Source organism: Leguminivora glycinivorella, chromosome 1 (assembly GCF_023078275.1).
Source record: "Leguminivora glycinivorella isolate SPB_JAAS2020 chromosome 1, LegGlyc_1.1, whole genome shotgun sequence".
Classification (NCBI taxonomy): Eukaryota; Metazoa; Arthropoda; class Insecta; order Lepidoptera; family Tortricidae; genus Leguminivora; species Leguminivora glycinivorella.
In genome coordinates this window covers 12,131,558-12,155,836 of record NC_062971.1, presented here as the reverse complement: position 1 = coordinate 12,155,836, position 24,279 = coordinate 12,131,558, and the positions used below count along the sequence as shown (strand labels likewise).

At 37.0% G+C, this 24,279-nt stretch overlaps 1 protein-coding gene across 4 annotated transcripts in view; it reads right to left on the bottom strand.

Moving 5' to 3' along the window:
- LOC125233269 (protein trachealess) overlaps window positions 1-24,279 on the bottom strand; it is a 237,506-nt gene that overhangs the window by 26,439 nt on the left and 186,788 nt on the right. For all 4 annotated transcript variants that reach the window (XM_048139213.1, XM_048139229.1, XM_048139221.1 and 1 more), the window contains one exon: window positions 17,486-17,724. In XM_048139213.1, coding sequence (XP_047995170.1) covers window positions 17,486-17,724 — 239 coding nt within the window. The remainder of the gene's footprint in view (window positions 1-17,485; window positions 17,725-24,279) is intronic.

Genomic DNA, 24,279 nt, shown 5'->3' with positions numbered 1-24,279 from the left:
GACAGCGCTCGGCGCGGCGCAGTTACGGCCGTCTGCGGAAGGAACTTCCCAAATGTGGGTATTAATCTTTGCCTTATTAATGGTATATATATAATCGATGTGCAGCCACCTTGATGTTCAATAATATATTAGGACGTGAAAGGATATATGACTCGACACGCTCATATGGCTTTGGAAACAAGGCCCTGTTACTACCGTCATCGTCAAGTATGTCACGCTTCGTACTTGTTTATTATAATTATTTGTAATATTAAGGCAGGTTCTCTACTATTTAACAATAACGTAATTGTTTAACTATAACATAATAGTTAACGCGTATAATTTTATACGTAAACTCAATGTATCCATGTATGTCTCGGTGAGAACTGCTGTGGAGGTAAATGCATGTTTACCATATACTTAAGTTAGTTTTTATACAAAATGATGTACATTTAACTCTGTTTGTTCTCCTAATAAATAAATAAATAAATTTGTTGTTAACGAGTATACAATATACCTACTTATAAAATAAACTCTGCTACTTCACTGGCACCTACCATTATAAATAAAGGTTAAATGTTGTTTTGGATGTCACTCTTTTGTTTGCGATCAAATAACTCGGTTTTGGTTTGGAAAGTTCTTGTTCTACAAGTATTTTTGCTTTCTTAAAAGAGACAAAATGCCTATTACAATTATTTTTACACAAAACGACATTGGTCTAATTTGGTGCGATTTTGACACAGAACTTTATTTAGATAGAAGAAACAAGTTCATCTATTTGTATAGGGGCCGAGCGTGTCAAATTTTGTACTGAAGTTGTTTCTTGCCTGTAATTTTAAATATGTCTCAGGCTCTTGATTGTTCATAATTTTTGTGTTGTTGCAATTGAATATCACGTAACGAGGCATTTTTTATGTTTTGGTTGACTTCAACTTACAAAAATTGACGCCCGAAAGCTGCAAGCTGCGATTAAAGACGGACAACTCAGTGGATTTCACTGAGTTCATTTGACACGCTAAGTAGATACGTTTGCTTGTGATTTTGATAGCCCCCTCGCGGTGGCCGGTTAAACGATCGATTTGCTACGAAATAACGAGACTTTCACACCAAACTGTAATGCAGTCAAACATTTACCTACATAGAGACGTTATTGGTACCTCCGTCCGTACGAGTAATATCAGGTAGTCCTGGGATAGGTAAATGGTTAAACTTACGCCAGTTACGCCCTATTTATATCCCCAAACCTTCATCTTCATCCTTCTTAGATCCAATCTATTAGATTAGACAATTTGTCCATATTTTAATATAAATTGACCCACCTATTCCTACAATTACAACTTAGTCAAGCTATTTTCTGATAATAGTGATAATATACATACTAATTTGAAACCTGACTGCTTCACAACGACTGTTCGGTGTGACCCGCGCCCACAATAGAATGGCCAGTATTTAGTGGGCGACCAATAATTCGCTCGTATTTGCTCGCTCAGAGCTAACATTTGCGGGGCGCGAAATTAAATAAACGCAGGGGTCAGCGACGAAGGAAAACTTACGAGAAATTGCCATTGAGGGTACTTTTTAATATAAATGAATAAACCGATCGAATACGAAAGATTTGAACTTTAAGCACCTACTAAGTGAAGTCAGCCGAGCAAGTTTAAAAGTGCAATTACTGTCGAGGTCCGTAAGGTTTGGCTCTCAATTTAATGCCAGTAATTCAGGAGAGCTATTATATGGATTATTAAAGGAATATCTGTGTTTCAAGTGTTTCAACTTTAACTGTGCATTTCTAAAATAAAATACTGTCTGACAAGAGTGCTACGATTTCGATACAAAAATCAAATCTGTACTGTAAGTAAGTAAGTAAATATTCTTTATTGCACCACAAAGATAACAGATTTACAAATAGCAGAATTACATTAAATATAGATAACAATAAGCAAGCAGTCTTATCGCTGTAAGCGATCTCTACCAGATAACCATTAGGGTAGCAGGAAATAAAAAATGGACATTTTGAAAATGGTAGTGCAAAAAATAATTAAAGGAATAGGATGAGCGGAAATCTGTACTGTATTAAATAGGTATGATAAAAAGGTGATTATTGCAGATCTTTATCAGCATAAGAAACCTTTTATGTTGGAAAGTCACATGACCTGGTTTACCTTTATGGTCATTCTTTTATTCTCTACATAATTTCTGTGTCGATATCTTTTGCAATATTGTTGCTACGCTAATTTAGCTTAAATTCACTCAGGGCATACCTACCTAAATACTGTACTGATAGTGATACGAACTTACATATGTACATATGTAATAGTAATCATAACAGTGTCAAATATGGGTATATTACCTACCACATCGTCGTTGCGCTTTCCAAAATGTACATGTGTGTCGACATGACTTTTCAGTAGACGAAAAAAACGGTTTTATCGAAACGTCGCGGGCTGAAAGTCTACAAAATTATGCTAATAATTTATAAAAAAATATAATTATACTTATAATATTTAACCAAACACATAATTGTGACCTATTTTGTAGTTATATTCGTTTTACTACTTTTTGTGCACATGTCTGGTTTGGTTTGTGCCACTAAAGTTAAGTATGTGCAAATCGTGCACATGTAAGATAATGTTCTAAAGACTTTTCTGAAGGTAAGGGTAACATTATATGCATTATGTGCATAAAACTTTTGAATAAAATTAATAATCATGGTGTTTACTTTTATTTTTTTAATAATTATACAAACTACCTATAATAATTGTCACGTTGTGTATAACTAAAAAAATTGAACGGGAATGTGTTCATTGTGTTACCTATACATACTAAACAAAAATTAAGTAAGGTTATTAGTTAGTGGACAATATGGTATTCCCTTTTACTGGTAGTTGTTTAGTGGTGGTATAGTTTAGTGAAACACAGTTAAGTATAGTTGGAAATGATTTATAACGAAAAAAGCGAGTCAAAATTAACAGTTTCATATTCAAAATTATGTATTTGATTGTATAATAGATAATATATCTTTAATAAGCAGAAACGTCTACGAACTATACCACAAATCTCCAAATTAAAGGAAAAGTAGAAAAAACTTGCGACTGTATCTAAATTTGCGACTGTCCGGCGGTACTTCCATAACTCATAAATCTGCAGTTATAGGTGATTACTAATATAACAATCGATGTAGGAGTACTTAATATTAATCGTGATGCAAATTATCATAAAAACCATGGTAGTCTCGGTGCATGTATCGTTTTAACGATTGTAAGCTGTTATATTTTGATTTTTCTATTTTCCGGGGCGTATCATACATAGCAGACAGTTCTGCACTAGAGGCTCGTAATCTTTGAGGTAACAGTTGCCATTCATCTGGATGTCGTAATTTGTAGAATACTTCACCATTTTTATAAAGCAAACCCCTGATGTCTGTTACTACGGGATCTCCGACTTTTTTTCCGGGTCTAATGGATTCGAACTCGCACACCAATTCGTAATTTTTGAAAAATGTGTAATCTAAGTGATGTATAATGTACGGGTTAGTCGGTCGAGCTTGTGCCATTAGATTAATGTAATCGCTAGGCGCGTATATTGGAGGTTTGAACAGGTTTTCTAATGTAGAATGAACACTGTCAACCTGCATCATAGTGTGGCCTTTTTCAAGATACCGCTGCTCTATTTCGATGTTTTGGTGTAGTGTAAAGTTAAGAAGAGCAGAAGATAATACCTTATTCCGGTTTTGGTAGCAGCAACCGTCTGAAAGTAGGATAACTTTTTTCAAACCTTGATCTACTTTGGCTTTCAAGAAATCTATCAAACAACTCGTAAACTGACTGGCCGTTACACCACCATCGCCTTCATGCCAGACATATAAGTGAACTTCCTTATCATTGTTTACGTATATTGTGAAGTTATGTACTTGTAGTTTCTGTTTATAGTATATTTCGGAAACCATCAATTTTGGTGCCAATAATACACTTTGAACATCCATGGTCAAAACCAGTACTTCCGAAGAGCATAAGGATTGGGCTTCATCTTTGGCACGGTAGGCTTCCTCTTTCATTTCTTGGTGCTTTTCGAAATCGGTTATATCAATGCTTCCGTGTTTAAATGCTGTGCATGTGTCACATTGGTCTTTTCGTGGCTTAAAAATAGATATTTTTTCTGTTTTCGAAGTTGTAAGTTGCTCGATGCTTGTTTCGAAGAAAACAACTTACGATGAGCGATTTTTTTACCATGAGCAAGACACCATTGCTTGTATTCTCGAAACATGTGTAACTTGCTCCTGAATGTATCTTCAACGTAGACTCTCTTAGAGCTTGCTCTACAGTAATGGCTAGGCATTTTTGGCAATAGGGCTAACCATTCTTTTGTGGAATCAGTTTTTGCTGAGACACGAGCACCATCTGCGGACGTTGAGTAGGTATTTTTCCTAGATTTATTAGTCTTCCGTTCAACAACCGGCCCTGTACCATCATCAATAGACTTTATCCACTCAATTAAAGTCTGGTTGTTCATGTCTAACGTGCTCAGTAAAAAACTTTTACAGACCCTTACAAACTCTTTATTGCCGTTTGGTAGCAAACAATCAAACCCGCATTGCTTTTTGGAATTTGTATCAGATATAACTCGTCTCCTCATTACTGGCCGAATGTGTACTAAGTTTTTTAAATAAGCTTTTTTCTCTTGCCACGTTTCTAAACCCCAAAAATAATTAAAGACTAGAAGCCTTTGCTCTTCACTTATTGTTCCACAAAGAAACGTTCTCGGAGTTTTAGCAACGTCCAAGTTATGACAGCAAGGTTTAGGTTTCATCTTTTTTTTGTCTTTGGTCACAAAATTTAAAATAGTTTTATCATTATCTTGATTTTTTTCTAATTTTCTTCCCAAATACTGTTTACCAGTCACTCGTCGTTTTTTATTAAAAAGCCTGTCGTTACGATAATCGTAAATATCTATTTCAGGCTCTTCGGCAGGCTCTTGTATGTATATAATTTCACCAGTCTGATCGTCTAGAATAAAATTAGCATTTTCGGTCCTTAAATTATTTTCATTAGCTTTGAATAATCCAGTCACTTCATCTAGTTCCAGAAAAGATACGTTATTATTTAATTCACTCTCTTGTTGGTTTGGCATAGAAGTATTCGTGTGTGAGCTACTTATTTCAGTTGAATTTGTTATCTGGTTTCGGGGTACAGTGTGCTCATCAGTAGACTCTTTGGGCACTGAAAATTCAGGCGTCTTTGTCTGATTTACACCTAAGCTAACGTCAAACATGTAGGAGTCCAATGGAATGTCAGAATTTTCCATGAAGGTTATAGAGGGAATACGTGAATTTTGAAGCAACGAACTATTTCCCATAGCCAAAGGTAAACTTTCATTCATAATATTGTGGGAATTAGTTGGGTCATAAATTGTAGATGGGAATAAATCCGGTGAAAAATCGGGTTCGTCAATTTTACTAATATTCCCTGTACTCATATCCACGAGAAGTTTTCCTCGCCGACCTTTAAATTTTGAATTCATTTCTGCTGGATTTTCCACTGATTCTTCGAACTCTAATTACCTACAATCAACATACATGTCCTAATTAGGGCATCATAAGTAAAACGCAAGAAAATTTTCATATTAAAAATAAATAAAATATATATATTTTTTTTTGAAATAATTAATAATATATATTATACATTCCTCTAACATTCAGATGGTTGTGGTGCCTAAAATTATATGATTTAACAATAAAGTAGATGTACATTATGAAATATATGAGTTTTGTGTCATATACCTAAATTGTGTAGTCAATTACAGATTTTTTATGCATTTAGGTAGTTATCTATAATTATTATCATTGATGTATTTATTTTTACCATTAAGTAAGTGTCCTATTTTGTTTTAGTGGAAATTTAATTTTAATCATCTGCCATAAATGTAACAGGCCATGCCAGGTTATTGTATTGTATTGATACTAAGTAGCTACAATACCTACATAAAGCTTTTTACGCTTACGTACTGTGAAACTAAATATTTATTCACGCAAACATTTCAATTTAATAATATTATAATATACATACATATTGGGTGTATACTTGATATAAGACATGTATACTGCGTTAACTAGAAATAACGAGCCTTTTTTTAGGGTTCCGTAGCCAAAATGGCAAAAACGGAACCCTTATAGTTTCGTCATGTCCGTCTGTCCGTCTGTCCGTCTGTCCGTCTGTCACAGCCGATTTACTCGGAAACTATAAGTACTACAGTGATGAAATTTGATGGGAATATGTGTTGTATGAACCGCTACAAAATTATGACACTAAATAGTAAAAAAAAGAATTGGGGGTGGGGCCCCCATACATGTAACTGAGGGATGAAAATTTTTTTTTCGATGTACATACCCGTGTGGGGTATCAATGGAAAGGTCTTTTAAAATGATATAAAGTTTTCTAAAAAACATTTTTCTTAAAGTGAACGGTTTTTGAGATATCAGCTCTCAAAGTCGTAAAAAGTATGTCCCCCCCCTCTATTTTTATAACTACGGGGTATAAAATTCTAAAAAAAATAGAGGTGATGCATGCTAATTAACTCTTTCAACGATTTTTGGTTTGATCAAAGTATCTCTTATAGTTTTTGAGATAGGTTGATTTAACTGTAATTTTGGTTAAGTTATTGGTTTATTATATTTGCTGCTACGGAACCCTTTGTGCGCGAGCCCGACTCGCACTTGGCCGGTTTTTGAATATAAAATAAACAAATGAAATATATTTTCCGTTCTAGGAATGCAACAAACATCGAAACAGTTGTAAACTTATAAAAATGTCGAAAAAATACATACATCTTTAAAGACCCTCATTACCAAGTGTATATAATTGTTATAGCTACTAATAAAGTATAAACTTACCAGAAAAATCACACTTTATCACAATTTATTTCAAATTTTACACTTCGATAACCCTTCGCTAACTCAATCTACCGCCAGAATGCATTAAAAACGAAAATGTGACAAGTGCAAACCAATACTGATATGTGTTAATTGACTGGATTTAAAAACATTGTTAAGTGTTTTGTATACACTTGTATACTTTTTTTATTGATCATATCACATACTAAAATTGTGATCTTCGCCTCTGTTTCGATTTTGAACTTGTTTGTTTTTGTATTAGATGCGGCTTTTAAAAATATTGACAAATAGCAAATAAAAACAAAATCATAAAAATGCACATGTAAGGTTTGGAAAGCGCAACGACGACATGACACTAATATCTGGTGCGGTAGCCGAATGGCATTTCTGCGACGCGAAACGCCACGAAAAGTAGTCTGGCTCTATCGCGCCAATACGCAAAAGCGATAGAGATAGATATCTACGAGCGTTTCGTTTCGTGAGCGTTTGTGCCATTCGGCTACGTACCCTGTTCACTTTGCGTAGCTGTCATTACTTAAGATCTTATTTACCCACTCCCCGATTCATTACCCTGAACTCCAGAGGAAAACGGCATAACCGCAGCTTGAAACTTTTCCCGCCCTCAAAAACAACATAAGTGCGTTGATTACCAACCCCCAGGGCCCTTGACCGGAACCCTAATGAAGAATTACTGCCCTTTGTGGCTCCAAGGGCTATTGATTGGCGCCTTTTAAAATAAGAATACGGAGTTATGGGGTTTTGGAGTGAGAGCCTTTTATCTGCGGATCTTCTTGATTGATGGAATTTGCTTTATTTTTCTTTCTGATTGTAAGAGATTCTTAAAATTCTACGTGAAAAATACCCAAATGAATGTAAGGGCTGGAATGTGACAGTGACATGTGCTAGAAAGTAATTTTCAGTAGGCCTAGCAAATGATTGCCACGAAAGTATGTCGCCGCGAGATAGATGACACGTCTTCTTCTAACTGTATTAATGACATAAGAATGGGTGAGTCTATCTCGCGGCGACATACTCGCGGCAATCATGTACTAACGACTGGTGGACGTGGACGTGCTGGACAACGAATGTATTAAATAAGTACAAATTTTTAAAACAATGAACACATAAAAATTATCAATCCTACTAAGCAAAGAGTTATTATTTCTGCTTCCTCAGAAAGTAAGTAATGTATATAAAAAAAAACTTATCATACCCGTAAGTTTTTTATTCATAATTATAAGAGTCGTCCGAAATCAAACGATGCTACAAGGAAAAATAAGATATCGTTGTGTTGTGACATCTTGAAATTATTGTCCGAATACGACCGAATACCGTTATTATCTGCCTAGTTCATAAATACATTTCTACATTCGATTCGTCAGCAAAACAGAGAGAAATACGTAAAAATCGCAGTCCGGTGGTAATGAATTGTAACTAGCCAATTACACACCCGGATAACCCTTCTGGCGCCGGTGCCTGGGGCAGATCTGCCGGACCGGACGGGGGTTCCGTATGGGAAATGTATGTTGGTTGGTATGTTTGTTTACTGTCTACGTATGTGTTAAATATATATTTCCAACCCAAGCTAGTTTTAGAAATCTGCTCTTTAATTCCCTTAAATATGAATTGTTAGGAACATTATCCTACATATTATTAATGCTTTCTACTTAATGATATTTATGTCTACCCAAAACATCGATAAGATTCTAAAAACAAATGAAAACCACAATAAATTGTGGTAAATTGGACTACAAATTTAATTATAGGTAGTATTTAATTTAATATTAATTCATCCTCAAATTTTTGACACAGGCACACGAAAGGTTAAATTTAATGTACCTAATTACTAGTATAAGTATTACGATTACTACTATTCTTGCAATTACTCTTCCGACAGCTTTCGGAAAGGCCGGAAACCCTTTCCCCATCGAATATAAGGACCCCTACCCGGACCTCATCCATTCCACACACGTCCAGTCAATACGCCAATTGTGCAGGGGCTATTGATTGAAACCTTCACTTATTATGCTATATCAAGCTTTTTTCGGTTGCACTTGTATTTTTGTCGCTATTCGCCAATTGTTGATAGTTTTTATTACTTTCCGCCATAGATGAGACACCCGTCACGGTTTGAGTAAGTACTTTTAAGAGAACTACAATATTTTTTGCGAATGTCGGCCAGATTGAACAACGCAATTATTTATAAACTTTTGAAGCCTACAGATCGGTAACGTAATCTCCATACATTTACATTATTGTACCTTCTGAATTTAAATTAAAATATGATATGTATGGCACAGTAAAATTATTATAGTAGATTCTGTATATGTAGGTTATTTAACAATTACCTTTTTTTGTTTTCTTTAATATTAGGACCTGTAGGCCTACCACATGATTGTCGCGAGAGTATGTCGCCGCAAGATAGCCTACCCGTCCTTATTTCATTAATACACTGAGAGAATTGCATTGTGAATTTAACAAGTTCGACTTGTTGCGGTTTATCCGTTTGAATCAGCCAAACGTATGTTTAAAACAATATGTGTCAGGTTGTTTTTATAAAATCGACTTGTTGATTCAAATATATTGCCGATTCAAATGACAAGTAGCTTGTTGTTTGAACCAAAGAGCACGTAGGCGCTATTTTAACCAAAAAACTTGTTGAACGAACATGAAAACTGGTTGTATTTTCTCTCAGTGTACAGTTAGAAGAAGACATGTCATCTATCTCGCGGCGATATACTCTCGCGACAATCATGTGCTAGCTAGGCCTACTGAGCATAATACCGACTATGTGCCTTAGATAGATAAGTACAAATAAAGTATATATCAATAGCCAAGATGCCAATATACGATACTTACCTCCTTAACGTGCAGGGGTCACGGTTCATTATATCCGGGATTAAGGTCGTGTTCGGGCAGGAGCAGGGTTACCCTTATCTTTGGATTAGCTTTTGAACATGCCAACGCGAGACTAGTATCTTAAGTTTTATTTCATTGCGATTATACATACATATGTGTATAATATATATCAAATCAACACACGGAGGAAAAGTTACGATTTCTCATATATCTCTTTTATGAAAACACCTGACTCACATAGCGACAAAACCGCATAAGTCAAAAAGGCAATAATTCTCAATACAATAACGGAAGACAAGCCAGATAAATTCGACAAATTAACTTCGGGGTAAACACATGTTTTGTTCCCTATATTGCCGGTAGGTGGCAGCACGTGATTTATCGTAGAAGGGTGTCGGCGTTGGCAGAAAACGGACGTTTGGGGCAGATTTTGATGTTGTTTTATGTGTGTGAATTATTCAAAATTCGATTCCGTTTCAGATTACAAGTGGAGTTAGAACTTTTACGAATTCATACTTACACAAAATATCTCTAGGTACGTTGTCAACGATTAGGTTTCAACCTATACGTAGATTATACATTCAGTGGCAATGACCCGACTTCGGCTCGACACTTTTCTGTTCGTAGGCGCTTTTTGCTACATACGCATTTTCCTTGTTATCGACTACACTCGTAGCGCGTAGCACCGGTTGGCACTGAATTGTTAAAGAATTAACTAAATTAAACATGTTAGGTGTAAGAAATTAAAAGAATAACAGGGTGCGTAGCCAAATGCACAAACGCTCAAGATAATTATCTGTTTCTTAGATCTATCTCTATCGCTTTTGCGTATTAGCGCGATAAAGCCATTTCAAAGCCAGACTGCATTTCTGTCGGCGTCAGGCGTCGACGATTGTCGTTCGGCTACGCCGACAGTAACAGAAAACAGGGTAAGTATAAGAAAGAAAAAGAAAGAAGACAAAAATATAAAGAAAAAATATATTTTGTAATAGTCTGCTAACCTCCACTATCCCTTTAGTCTCAACTATCCTCATACCTAACGCCATATTTTAAACATCCCTTGACCGAGCCCGATAACGTTCCTTAATACGTTGTACCCGTAAATCATGGGCGGCACATCTGCCGGCGAAATAGAAAAATAACAATAAATAAAGATGGCGACATACGGCGGGAATATTGGAAACTTGGGTTGGGTGTTTTTGCTGTGGAACCGGTGAAAAATAGGATAAACAAGGAAATGGACTTAACAACTTATTATAACCCTAGACCCTTTTAGACAGAAATAGTAATACATTAAATTGAATTGAGTACCCAACTCTTATTGGAACTTTAAATAGAAAAATCAACATTTTTGATACATATTTATGTTTTGACAGATACTAAATATGACGCTGAAATGATTTGGTTCAATATGTTATCTATCATTGAATTGTTAAAAGCAGAACAAAGCAGTTAAAGTAAAATGAACTAAACTACAAACGGCCTCTAAGAAAGGTCGAACTATTACCTCTAATCCTCAGACCCAGATTAATTTTTGCAGTGTTCAATTTGGATCATTATCCAATGGGATGGAGTTCCTAATTCGATTCTTTTTTTTAAGAATCTCTGGCCTTGGACTGGAGAGGAGGCTACACCTGGGGATCGGTTGCACAAAACCGTCTATCACTGAATTTAGCATTCGTATTTTTTTTATGTCAATTTCCATAGACTTCTGCTGCGTGACATTGATGTATCAGTTAACTGTGGTTGATGCAACTGGCCCTAAATAGACTCTTACTACCATATAGTACTAAAGCCAGCTATGCACATAGTAAACTGATTACACTAACCTACCAGTAGGCCTGTTCTAGTTAGATGGTTATCATTCAATTATGCTATTACGGCGTCGGATAATTTGACGTTTGAGCCGTTCGTAACTCACTTACGGCGGAAAATGTCCAGTTATTTTAATTGTAGGGTGTGGCAGGTCTAATATCATTAAAATTGGATGCTAATGCAATGTTTACACTTGTGAAGATCGCTTGTTAGCGATAAAGCCTCCTATAAGATTTTAATTTATATGTACCTACTAACTTTTTTACGAATATACCTACGTAGCGTCAAAATTAGTAAATCTTAAAATATACGTGATATCGTGAACTCGAAGCGTAATATCTTTCCTGAGGTAAGTAGTATTTTATTACTAGGTATCCTATTAAAGTAGAAGGTACGTACTTGTTTTGATAGTCACTTTTGAATGTACTAATCAAAAACTTGAAACAAGTCAAACCAACTTTCTTAATGAGACATGTAAATGAAAGGTACACTGTTTTCAAACAACTTACTTTTCCAAAATCAGACGAAGATGCACAGTGGTTCGTCCAATTAAACGTTCCAGACAAAATCGTCAAACGAACCCCACGGTGATTTGAATAACCACGTCACGTTCGCCAAATAAGCAGTACTAACAAGCGGTATATCGTTTGCACTGATTGTTAATTGATTAGATTAAAAATTTCGTCCCAATTCACGGCGTATTGTTACACTGGGGGGATTAATTAGGTTTTTAATGGCGGTGTCCCTTACGACATATTTGCAGATGTTGGGATCATCTTGCTAATTTTATTTGGAAGTTTCTTTTAACGTTGTTGGTGTCTCTTTGTCGCTTTATTTGATAGAATTTGCAAGTTAGTAACCAAGGTGTTTTGCTGCAACTAAAATCCTAATGAAATTATTAAAATCCAGTTTATGCGTGCCTGTGTGTCTTAGTGTAAATTATGTTAACAACTTTGTAAAGTACCCGACAACTTAGTTTAATAAATCTTACATAAATTTGTATAATCAGTACAAGATTTTCCACGTTGTAAGTTTAATAAACACTTTACATAATTGTTTAAGGGTTTTCTCACTTAGTTCCAGTCTAAACTATATATGCATTACTAGAACAACTATGCAACATGATGGTATTGAAATCGAATTAGGTATATTTCAGAAATATGTACCTACAATGCTTCCTAGTAATTATTATTCTTTTTACTAAATTTGTGACACCAGATTATATTTTTTAAACTTGAATACTTAGAAAGAAAGTTTACCAAAACAATACAAGGAAGACAATGTCATTTATTTAAATTGATTGCCTCAAATGTACAATTGTAAATCGAAGCCCCCATAGCACATGAGTTTCTGGGGTTTTTACAAGCGGAGTACATTTAACAAAGTACCCCAATACCTTTATTGCATACGTGAGTGTATTTGAAACTAGAAAATTTGCCCTCGAATATTTTGTGAGACAATTTTGACACCCCTAAACGCTCATGTTTTATTGCCAGTTTTGGGATTCAGCATACTTATTGTGAACCATTGAATATGATAAAACTTTGAGATTTTTTTATACTTAAAAACCGCATTTTTCCTGTTTTAAATTTTAAATTAAATTACTTAATAATTTGTAAAATAATATTCTTTAGCACTATATTTTTCAAACAGTACCTACTACCACAAGAGGACACAACATAAAACTTGTAACAACAAAGCACAAAACAAATATCGGCAAAAACTTCATTACAAACAGAATAGTGCAAGCTTGGAACAAATTAGGTACCTACCCTCGGAAGTTGTGAAATCTACCAGTGTTAATCAATTTAAAAATAGACTAGACAAACTATCTAAGAAGCGAAATCGTGCAAAGTGAACTATGATTTAGACGTACCAGCACCAGCTGCCTGTCTAAAACGAAATAATAAATAATAATACTTAAGAGTTGTATTTGCAATAATCAATAGGCACCAGTGGCGGCTGGTGAAAATTTATGCTAGGCAACACTCAGCAAAAAGAAACCTACCTTAACATTAGGTACTTTACTAGTAATCAATTTTAGGCAAGCCGGTGGGAAACTGCTTGTATGGACCAGCCGCTGCTGATAGACACATGTCTGACGTAACATATTCAAAATTTCAATATACACAAAGAAAATCCTGCTTCAAAATTGAGTTAAAATGACAGTGGCGTATGTAGTGATTCGCGCGGCGGTCGCATTAAGCGCATTAGGGGCCTAAATTGGATTTGAGGGTGTTTTATTGGTACACTTGTTACGAATTTAAGACCACTGTGCGGTAAAAAAATATTGGAAAATGCGTGAAGCTTTTGGCAATGTGTGACTGTATTGTGATTTGTGATTTGCCCGATGTGTTAAATATTTATGTGAATGTTATAGATATGTGGTAAGTAGCGAAAAACCAGATCGTGACGAAGCTAATTCTGCAGCGAGCGAGTGCAAACTATGCCAATGTGCGAGCACAAATTTTTTGAAGTACCTATACAAAAATTTTATAATTAAGTTTAGGTAACAGACTATAAAAACCGTTTTATTATTATTTCCTTATCACTAAACTTGAAAATGGTAAAGGTAAAACAGCATAATACTATTTCATATTTTCAATCAATATTCCTGATATCTTTCGGTAGGCCTTCCTAATATTGTTATGTTTTATGTCAAGATTTTTTTTAAATATATTTATTAATGCGCCCCCTTCCAATAATCAGGGCTCATGTGTAATGTTGTCCTTGAGCAAACAGCGGTGTTTTTTCCCAACAAACGAATAGGTAATATTTATTTGACGTATTGCGGAGAATCAGCGTCCCTAAGGCGTATTTATTTGCCTGCACGCTTCGACTGACAATTTTATGTGATTTACCCCATTGTTTAGTGGTTTTGTGCGGAGAAAAGCCGGCAGCACCACTGTGTACTTTTTGTAAATTGCTTTTATTACTTTTAAAGATATTTTGCTCATAAACGTTTTTATTTCAATAAGACAAGTATGTTGCGTGCTTATTGTATACTTAAGCCAAGGTTTGCCCCTTTCAGTATAGGTACTTCTTAATGTAAATGAAACCATGAAACCTATAGTCATAAACGTATTTTCCTGGTGCCGAGAAAATGTAATCACAGTTTTGTAGCGGTCTTATCTGGTTGCAAGTACCTCCTAAAACTACACCTAACTATAAAACAGGCACCTCAACTGTCGGCACTTTAACTACAAAGAGACAGACAGCAATAAACTTGTTTTGCCGACGCTACAGGGGCGGGTAACATGGTTAGCGCGACAATGACTTGACGAAGGCAAATCTGATTTGCAGACCCTCCCGCTGTTTTAAACCGAGTACATTTTGAACGTTAGGGCTGTCGCGCCAGGCCGGGGCATATGGTTTTGTGATGATGTAGCGCGGTGCGTAATGGCGGTTTTGGTAACCCTAGGTTATTTTAATACTATTGCATTATATTCGTTGTTATAGGATTCACATTTCTAATTCAAGTGCATGTTGTCCACCCTGCTGCAAAAGTCTATAAATATTTTTTGAATGAATTGTGTTCGGTAAGTTGGTATCCACCTTTACATATAGATAGATGCACAATGGTTGTACTGTACCTGTATGTGTACCTAATCTAGGTGGACTATCTACATGTCGTACAGATGCTGTGCTGATGCTATTCATGAATAAGGTGTTAATATTTTTTTGGGTTTTAGTGACAGATACCTTGTTCAGCTTGCTGACGATGGCAGCATCTCTTAACTACACCTGCGGCAAATGTAATAGATACCATTAACCTTTAAGAGGGGCGGCGGGTCTCTACTCCACGGCGGATCCGCGTGCCCGGAGAAGTCTTAACTTCAGGTAGCTGATGGTCAGCCTGATGATGGACGCCTCATCCAGCTGACTGGTGTTGGCGGGCAGGTAACGGCACCTTTAGCCTATATTACTACATTCCAGATGTCACACTAACCTTTAAGAGTCTTACTAGTGGGCGGTGGGTCTCTAATCCACGGTGGATCCCCGTGTCCGGAGAAGTCTCTTAACTTCAAGTGAAGGCGATATTGTTTGGCGTCGTAATTATCAGTTAAGTGACGCTGGTAAATATTTTACTGCTAAACTTGCTCCCAAATTTGTAAAGTGTACTGTTTTAAAAAAGCTTTCTCCTCTTGTGTATGAATTAGCTGATTCCACTGGGCGTGCCATAGGGAGATGGCACATTAAAGATTTGAAATTGTAAACAGTGTTATATTTTTCTTTCTGGAATTTTCCCTCATGTTCTATTCTGGAAAATTCTCCTGGGCGCGAGGGGTACTGTAACATGGCAAACCTGCATGTTACAGTCGCCGCGCGCACTGGCCACAAGAAGAAAAGTACGGCCATATCACGCGTCTTTTGTTTTTTTGCACAAAATTTTCTCTGCCGGGGAAGGCTCATAGACATTTCAAGTGCTAATTATTTCATTGCATTTAAAACTTGTGAAATACTTATATTGTAAAAACAGTGTGTTTGTGTTGGGCTGCCTCTTATGCAGGTACTTATAATTGTATAATATGTGTAAATAGTTAAGTTTATTCGTTTAATGTTGAAACCTAATCCAAGTCTTATTGTACGTCACTGTTTCGCGAAAGCGAATAAGGCCTGGGCTAGGTTCCGACTGCAGACCTAAGCACGCACGATTGTTGCAGCCCTTTCTTCTTCTTTAAAATTGAAGAAGAACTTTGCTAAACGTCGCTGCTTATACTACTCAGCGCTGGAACATCTTCAGCCTGGTTTCTGTACAACTCGCGCAGTGGCACCTGCGGACAGACCACGTATACGGCTAGACGAAGACCAGCAGAAGGAACGTTGAGGCCAGTGACGATATTTTACTACCTACTCGCGTACTGACAGACATCACTTAATTTATTGTATATATTTTTCATTATATTGTTATTTACTTATAGAACCTTTGTTTTATTTCTCCGCTGACTAGCCGGCTACACAAGTAGCTAATGGTTAGCCTGATGATAGACGCCTCATCCAGCTGGCTGATGATGCCAGAAACTTTTGACACTAACCTTTAAGAGTCTTACTAGTGGGCGGCGGGTCTCTAATCCACGGCGGATCCCCGTGCCCGCGGAGAAGTCTTAACTTCAAGTAGCTAATGGTCAGCCTAATGATGGACGCCTTATCTAGCTGGCTGATGATGCCAGAAACTTTTGACACAAACCTTTAAGAGTCTTACTAGTGGGCGGCGGGTCTCTAATCCACGGCGGATCCCCGTGCCCGGAGAAGTCTTAACTTCAAGTAGCTAATGGTCAGCCTAATGATGGACGCCTTATCTAGCAGGCTGATGATGCCAGAAACTTTTGACACAAACCTTTAAGAGTCTTACTAGTGGGCGGCGGGTCTCTACTCCACGGCGGATCCCCGTGCCCGGAGAAGTCTCTTAACTTCAGGTAGCTAATGGTCAGCCTAATGATGGACGCCTTATCTAGCTGGCTGATGATGCCAGAAACTTTTGACACTAACCTTTAAAAGTCTTTCTAGTTGGCGGCGGGTCTTTACTCAACGGCGGATCCCCGTGCCCGGAGAAGTCTCTTAACTTCAAGTAGCTAATGGTCAGCCTGATGTTGGACGCCTCATCCAGCTGGCTGATGATGCCAGAAACTTTTGACACAAACCTTTAAGAGTCTTACTAGTGGGCGGCGGGTCTCTACTCCACGGCGGATGCCCGTGTCCGGAGAAGTCTCTTAACTTCAGGTAGCTAATGGTCAGCCTGATGATGGACGCCTTATCCAGCAGGCTGATGATGCCAGAAGCTTTTGACACTAACCTTTAAGAGTCTTACTAGTGGGCGGCGGGTCTCTACTCTACGGTGGATCCCCGTGCCCGGAGAAGTCTCTTAACTTCAAGTAGCTAATGGTCAGCCTGATGTTGGACGCCTCATCCAGCTGGCTGATGATGCTAGAAACTTTTGACACAAACCTTTAAGAGTCTTACTAGTGGGCGGCGGGTCTCTACTCCACGGCGGATCCCCGTGTCCGGAGAAGTCTCTTAACTTCAGGTAGCTAATGGTCAGCCTAATGATGGACGCCTTATCCAACTGGCTGGTGATGGCGGCAGGCAAAGGCAGCATCTTCGCTAGCTCGTAGAACTCGTAGTTCTCCTTTCCGCGGCGGGATCTCGCCGCGTCTCGACTCTTTTCTTTCCGCAGCTCGAGAATGCTGGAAAGAAAAGGGTAGGTTAGATTGGGATGTCATAGCAATTCCATGTGGGATTCAAATCGTGGTAAGGGCATTTTATTTGTGTTATTACTTTTTATTAGACCGAACACCTTACAAGTCAATTACAACCTCATATGATATTTTGAACATAAACTTTCATGCGTGAAACAAAGAATGCAGAGTCTTGAGGGCCTAAATTAGATGTGAAATGATATAAAAAATTGAGCAGCGCTGTTAAGAGTTGTACTGTATAATTAGATAACTGTTCATTTTTCCATTTTTAAACTGATAATGATTCCTACCTCGCACTACTTAGTTAAATATACTGGTTGAATTATTTGTTTTTTAAACCTACTACACGTTGTAAACCTGTACGTTATAAACCTACATTAAAAACTCGGGCACAGAGCTAGCCAGTCCCATATAGAAACAATTTTATTTGACAAGATAATGGCTCCAATTTCACCTGTCACTTTGCTGACTCCTACTTCCGCCGCCTTACGTTATGTAGCGAAAAAAAACGAGTTCAGAGCTCACGCCTAATGGCGTCAGTCCCACATAGGTATATTTTTTGACGATCTAAAGGGTATAATTCCTCACGTCACTCTTTCGCCGTCAACAATTACGTTATGTATCTTCAAATATGGGTTTCAAAGGTTGGCCTCAGTCCCACATAGGACATAGGTTGTATATTTCATTTGACAAGTTAATGGGTCTAATTCCTAGCGTCACTCTTCTCCGTGGTCACGGTCAGTTACGTTACAGATCTTCAAAAATTGGTCTCAAAATTGGTCCCTAAGCCTCAGTCCCAAATATTTATTTCACGACTTAATGGGCCTAAATCCTTCGTATCACTGTTTCTTTCCTCGTGCCGTGTAATAAAAAATGAGTATCAAAGTTTACGCCTGTCCCACATAGGTATATTTTTATTTGACGACTTAATGGGTCTAATCTTTCGTGTCACTGTTTCTTTCGCTACGCATAGTAAAAAATGGGTCTCAAAGATTTCACCTGTCCCACATAGGTGTCTATATTTTTATTTGACGACTTAATGGGTCTAATTCCGCTTGTCTCCTGTCATCGTCCTGAAACTCCTCCAGGTGGGAGTGGCCGCGCGCTCCTCCCACTAATGATCACCGCCATAGCTGCGTATAAATAACATTTGCATTTTTATACCGACTTGATGGAATTCCTCGGGCGCGCGGGTTTAATTAGCGTTTTATGAAGTTTGAGGTTAACGTTCGTTGAAACAAAGAGTTTGGATTTAGAGATGGTCGTAAATTGTAAGATTACCAGACTACTTTGTGTGGAGGTTAAGGAACTATATTTGTCATACAAGATAGTTTAATATCATTCCGGGGCTTAGTCACAGATTTCCTATTTCAACATTGTAGACCTCACAGACACACTCAAAGCGTGTATGGAAATTACTTACTATAATTTTAATTAATCATCAATCGTTTAGAAAATATGGGCAACATCCGTTCAATTAAAATTAGCAATATAATAACCCAACTAACCTAACCATTATGTAAAATTAGAGCATAGTCCAGAGCTTGCACTAAGCACAGGCCCTAAAATGATGACAGCTTACAGTAAAATCAATAACAAATTATTATGGTGATGTTATATGGAAAATAACAAATAAAATATACAAAATCTCAAGCAACCACACGAAGGTGCTTTTACACTCCCAGCTTATTATCATCGAACGGTCTCATCGCACAATTTCACTCCAGAACCCTATTTGGTTCCAAGACGACATAAAACTGTCCATTCACGAATGACCTGAGTAAGGTCAATAAAGCTGGCTACGTAATGGCGTTTGATCGTAAACCGGGGACCAACGGTTAGCACCCCTGTAAACTTTCAGCTGATGCGGTCTAATGTTAAGTCCCGTTGATTGTGCCGTGTGCGCTGGTAAAAGGTAATTCTGGGAAAATGCTAGACTCGATTTTCACCTCAACTAGGTCCTTAGGGGACCTTCTGTCAAATGAAGTAGGTACCTGGAATAGCTCTAAAATTTACTTACATATTTAATTACTCATATTGAAAACTCACATGAATACTTTTAAAGAAAGAATCAGGGATAACTTACAATTATTAATGTCTATAGAAATTTTAATAACTAATAAAGTTAATTTAATATAAGGCTGAACGCAATAATAAGGACAAGAATACTTTACTTCCTACCTTTCTTACATTTTTACCGGTTCGCATGTTGTTTGTTGTTTCCCAAATTATTCGATATACAATTTTATCAGCAATTCTAGAGTACTAAATTCTCTTATCAAAGCGGAAGTGCTGCTCTGGGACTAATAACTCTTTAAAAGTAAAGGCCTTTTCCGGCAAGATGGCCGATAGCCGAACATCGGCTGTGCTTGATTTAATGATGAGATCGAATGCCCGTAAGGGCGTGTGCATACAGGCGACTGAGGTTCTAGTTATAAAATATCACCGCTGCTCATGAACACGAGGTGTATTTCCCAGCGTCCACACGAAACGGAAAAAAGGTTCAGTGAAGAAAATCAACACCCAAGAATTGTCAAAAGAATTATAATATATATTAGTACGCCGTATTGCTACGATATTAGCGAAAAATTAGGAGTTTAGTGAGATTTAGGTTAATTAATAGGTAGTTAAGTTTGAGGTGTGATACCTACCTATTAATACAAGCCGTACAAGTAACAATATTTTTGACTGACGATATTTCTGAAACATTGGTTATCGGCCGGACGTGTGCACCCGCCCTAATCGTAGCAATACCATAAGGGTAACAGCATTAGATTGTTTAAAATAACTTTAAACTGACCGAGGGTTGACCGCCCCTGGCCCGAGGGGGACTTATCCTTAATTCCCTTAAATGGAGCTTAATCCCTTTACAATCAAAAATGCAATAGTAATAAAACGTTTTTCTTACGATATTTTCTTCACGAATAGAAAAGTAGAGTTGATGTTATTTATTTTTTATGGTATGATCCTTGTCCTTTTAATTTGAAGCATCTCACTAAAAACAATAAAAATCCCATCTATTCAACATAATATGCACATTTGCACAGTTTAAAAATCTAGCTTAGAGTATACCCGTACATGTAATAAATTAAATCTTGTAATTTTTTCCTCAGGTATTTTATCGTTGTAAAACTGTTAAATGTGCAATAATTCTCTTTTGAAAAAAGTACGCTTAACCGTTATTACGAATGCAGCATTTACAATCTTCTTCTAGAAAATTCTAACCCCCGATACTAAGACACTCCAAGCTTAAAAGCAGAATGCACGTTCGAAAATGGAACTAATAGAACAGTGATTCCGTTTTCCAGTCCGCCCGTAACGGCTTTTATGACGCGTTCTGCCCGTTTACAGCTAAATGGATAAGTAGTCCCGCCGAACGGACACCTCCATTTTCAGACTTTTGTTTCATTTTCAGAACTTTTTTTAGGAAGACTAAAACTTTTTATATTTTAGGAAGATATACGTTTTAAGGAAGAAATACGTTCAGCAAAAGAGAATGTACAAGTTTCTAATGGGGTGGCAACGCGCATGTGACACTGTTTGAGTTGAAGGCGTCCATAGGTTACGGTGACCGCTTTACATCAGGCGGGCCGTATGCTTGTATGCCACCGACGTAGTATAAAATAAAGTTTTAAGGAAGATATACGTTTTAAGGAATATTTTTTATTCAAATAATTTCATACCATTGCGCAAATAACGTAACGGCTTTCATGATGAATTCTGCCCGTTTACAGCTAAATGGATATATAAGTGTCCCGCCGAACGGACACCTCCATTTTCAGACTCTTGTTTAACTTTTTTAGGAAGACTAAAACATTTTATATTTTAGGAAGATATGCGGTTTAAGGAATATTTTTTATTCAAATAATTTCATACCATTGCGCAAATAACGTAACGGCTTTTATGACGAATTCTGCCCGTTTACAGCTAAATGGATAAGTAGTCCCGCCGAACGGACACACTCCATTTTCGGAGTCTTGTTTCATTTTTAACCCCCGACGCAAAAACGAAGGGGTGTTATAAGTTTGACGTGTCTGTCTGTCTGTCTGTCCGTCTGTCTGTCTGTCTGTCGTCTGTCTGTCTGTCTGTCTGTTTGTCTGTCTGTGTGTGTGTGTCTGTCTGTGGCATCGTAGCTCCCGAACGGATGAACCGATTTAGATTTAGTTTTTTTTTTGTCTGAAAGCTGAGTTAGTCGGGAGTGTTCTTAGCCATGTTTCATGAAAATCGGTCAACTATGTCGCAGTCGGGGGTTTTTTCAAAATTTTATCAGAACTTTTTTTAGGAAGACCAAAACATTTGTATATTTTAGGAATACATTTTTTTAAATATTAATTGCGCATTGCGCAACTAAAAATAAAAAAAAACTTCATCAATAGATAGAGAAGATATTTTAATATGATTGCATAATAATTTACTTTAATAATTTCTTTAAAAAAGTAACTTTACATTTCAAATATATTGTTGGCTAAGTAGATCGTAGGTTTTAGCATTTTTCTAACAGGTAACCCGTTACATTACGGGTATATTTGGTTTTAGGTAAGCTAGACCGGCACATAAAAATAAATCAAGCCCAAATAGCGTCTCCTTTATTTTTGTTCCGTCCAATTTTTATGACGGACCTCCCTTCATCTTAGAAGTGTCTGTCTTTAAGTGTGCACGTACGTGTCCCGACGCCCGGTACACCTGGGAATCGAACCCGCAATACTACACTAACGCCTTGACCCCCTACTAAAACTTACCCCCGAAACTTACAAGCAGAAATCAGCCAAACGCTCGCGGCTTAAGGTTCATTTAGAAAATGTTTGATACGCTTGGAGCCGGTCAGTGATGATTGGTAACCTCTGATAATAAAATAACCTAAAAGCGAAACAGTCGCAGTAGACATGAAACTCCCACTGAACGAAACAGAGTTGAGATTCGTTAATCGCAAGCCACAAAAGGAATTTTCTTTTGCAAATTGAAAATGGAAAGGAAAAAATTCGAACGCACGGGCATCGTAAAAAGCCGGGACTCCGGCATAGTGTCGCTACGGTTAATGTGTCCGGGCAAATTGAGTTCTCGGGAATTAGCGTTCCCGGGAGACCTGCGTCTGCACTTATGACGATTGGCGATGACGGTTACATTATACCTACATACTTATTATGCGTACACATTTCGAAAAGACTCAGTCATATTGAATTATTGACCAAATGTCCCCCGGACGATTTTATTAAAATACTTAGATACCTTACTAGTATGCTGAAACGTAGACAAAAATTTAATAAATTTAAGAAATTTTAACAGTATACTCGAATAAATGTGTCGATGTCATTGAAGCGAAATTCAACAACCCGCATCTGCCACACATAATACTTTCAAACATCTCATTACAAGACTTACAAGAGATTAGCGGCACTATACACAAAAATGTCATATGTGCCTAAAAAGAACATTAAAACTTACGTCCGTTTTATAGATAGCTAACCTAACACAGGTAGCAAAGATTAACTATCAATGCGCTTATTATAAGGGCTAGAAAGGTCACACCTTTGCGGTGGTATTATAGAGTATAGGGTGTTTTGGTCCCTGGGAATGTCAGCGTCTTTGCCGCTTGAATGGGTCGAAATCAAAACATTGTGCTGTGGTTGCATTTTATTGGTATAAATGGATGGTGATAAAAAGATACCGTTTTAAAGGATTATTGACGAAGTGTTTGAGATTATTGAATAGAAAAAGGGCTTTTAAAAAGACGACATCATTTTATGCTGTCTTGATTATTAACCTGGGGGCAATGGAGGAAAAGTTTGTAAGATGTAACTTATAGTACCAGTAGTAATTACGAATGTTATGAAACTATAAAAATATGCATTTATAAATTAAAGAGGACTTCAATATAAAATCTGTTACCCATGGATCTACGGTCGGCTCATATCAGTGGTTCTAATTGGTTACAGTACTAAGTGGAAACTACAATAGTAAGTATAGGTAAAACCTAGGATCTATGAGGATCATGTTTTTAAAATTTTAAAGTAAGTATTGAAAAAATATTACAATTTACAAACTCTGAGAAACGGTTTCGCTTTACGATATATAAAGTTGTCACTCTCACCCCATACCCCTTTGTAACGAGACAAATATGACACGTCACATTGTCTCCTCAAGTGGTTATGTCACCAATAAGTACCCACTTATCCTTACAAGGACTCGATAATAATGCATTTAATAATTCTTTCATATTAATAATGGAGCTATAAGACCGTTTTATATTTTTTGAAGTCTTGGTGTTGAGAATAATACTTGGTAAGACTTTTTATGAGTCTTGTTCTTGAAGTACGTCTTTTACAAGGTAATACCAGTTTTAATCCTAATTCCTATGCTCACACTATGCTTAGGTATCTTCGATTATTTTGTTAGCCATAATAGCTTTATTTTGATAGCCGTAATGGTGTTATGTGTCTTACTACTCTTACTTAACACATGCTTACAGATTACAGATCAGCAATTTTCCTTCTCTAGGAGCTGATGAAATCAAGCTGCATTTCTTCCAATAAGACTTAAAATAAT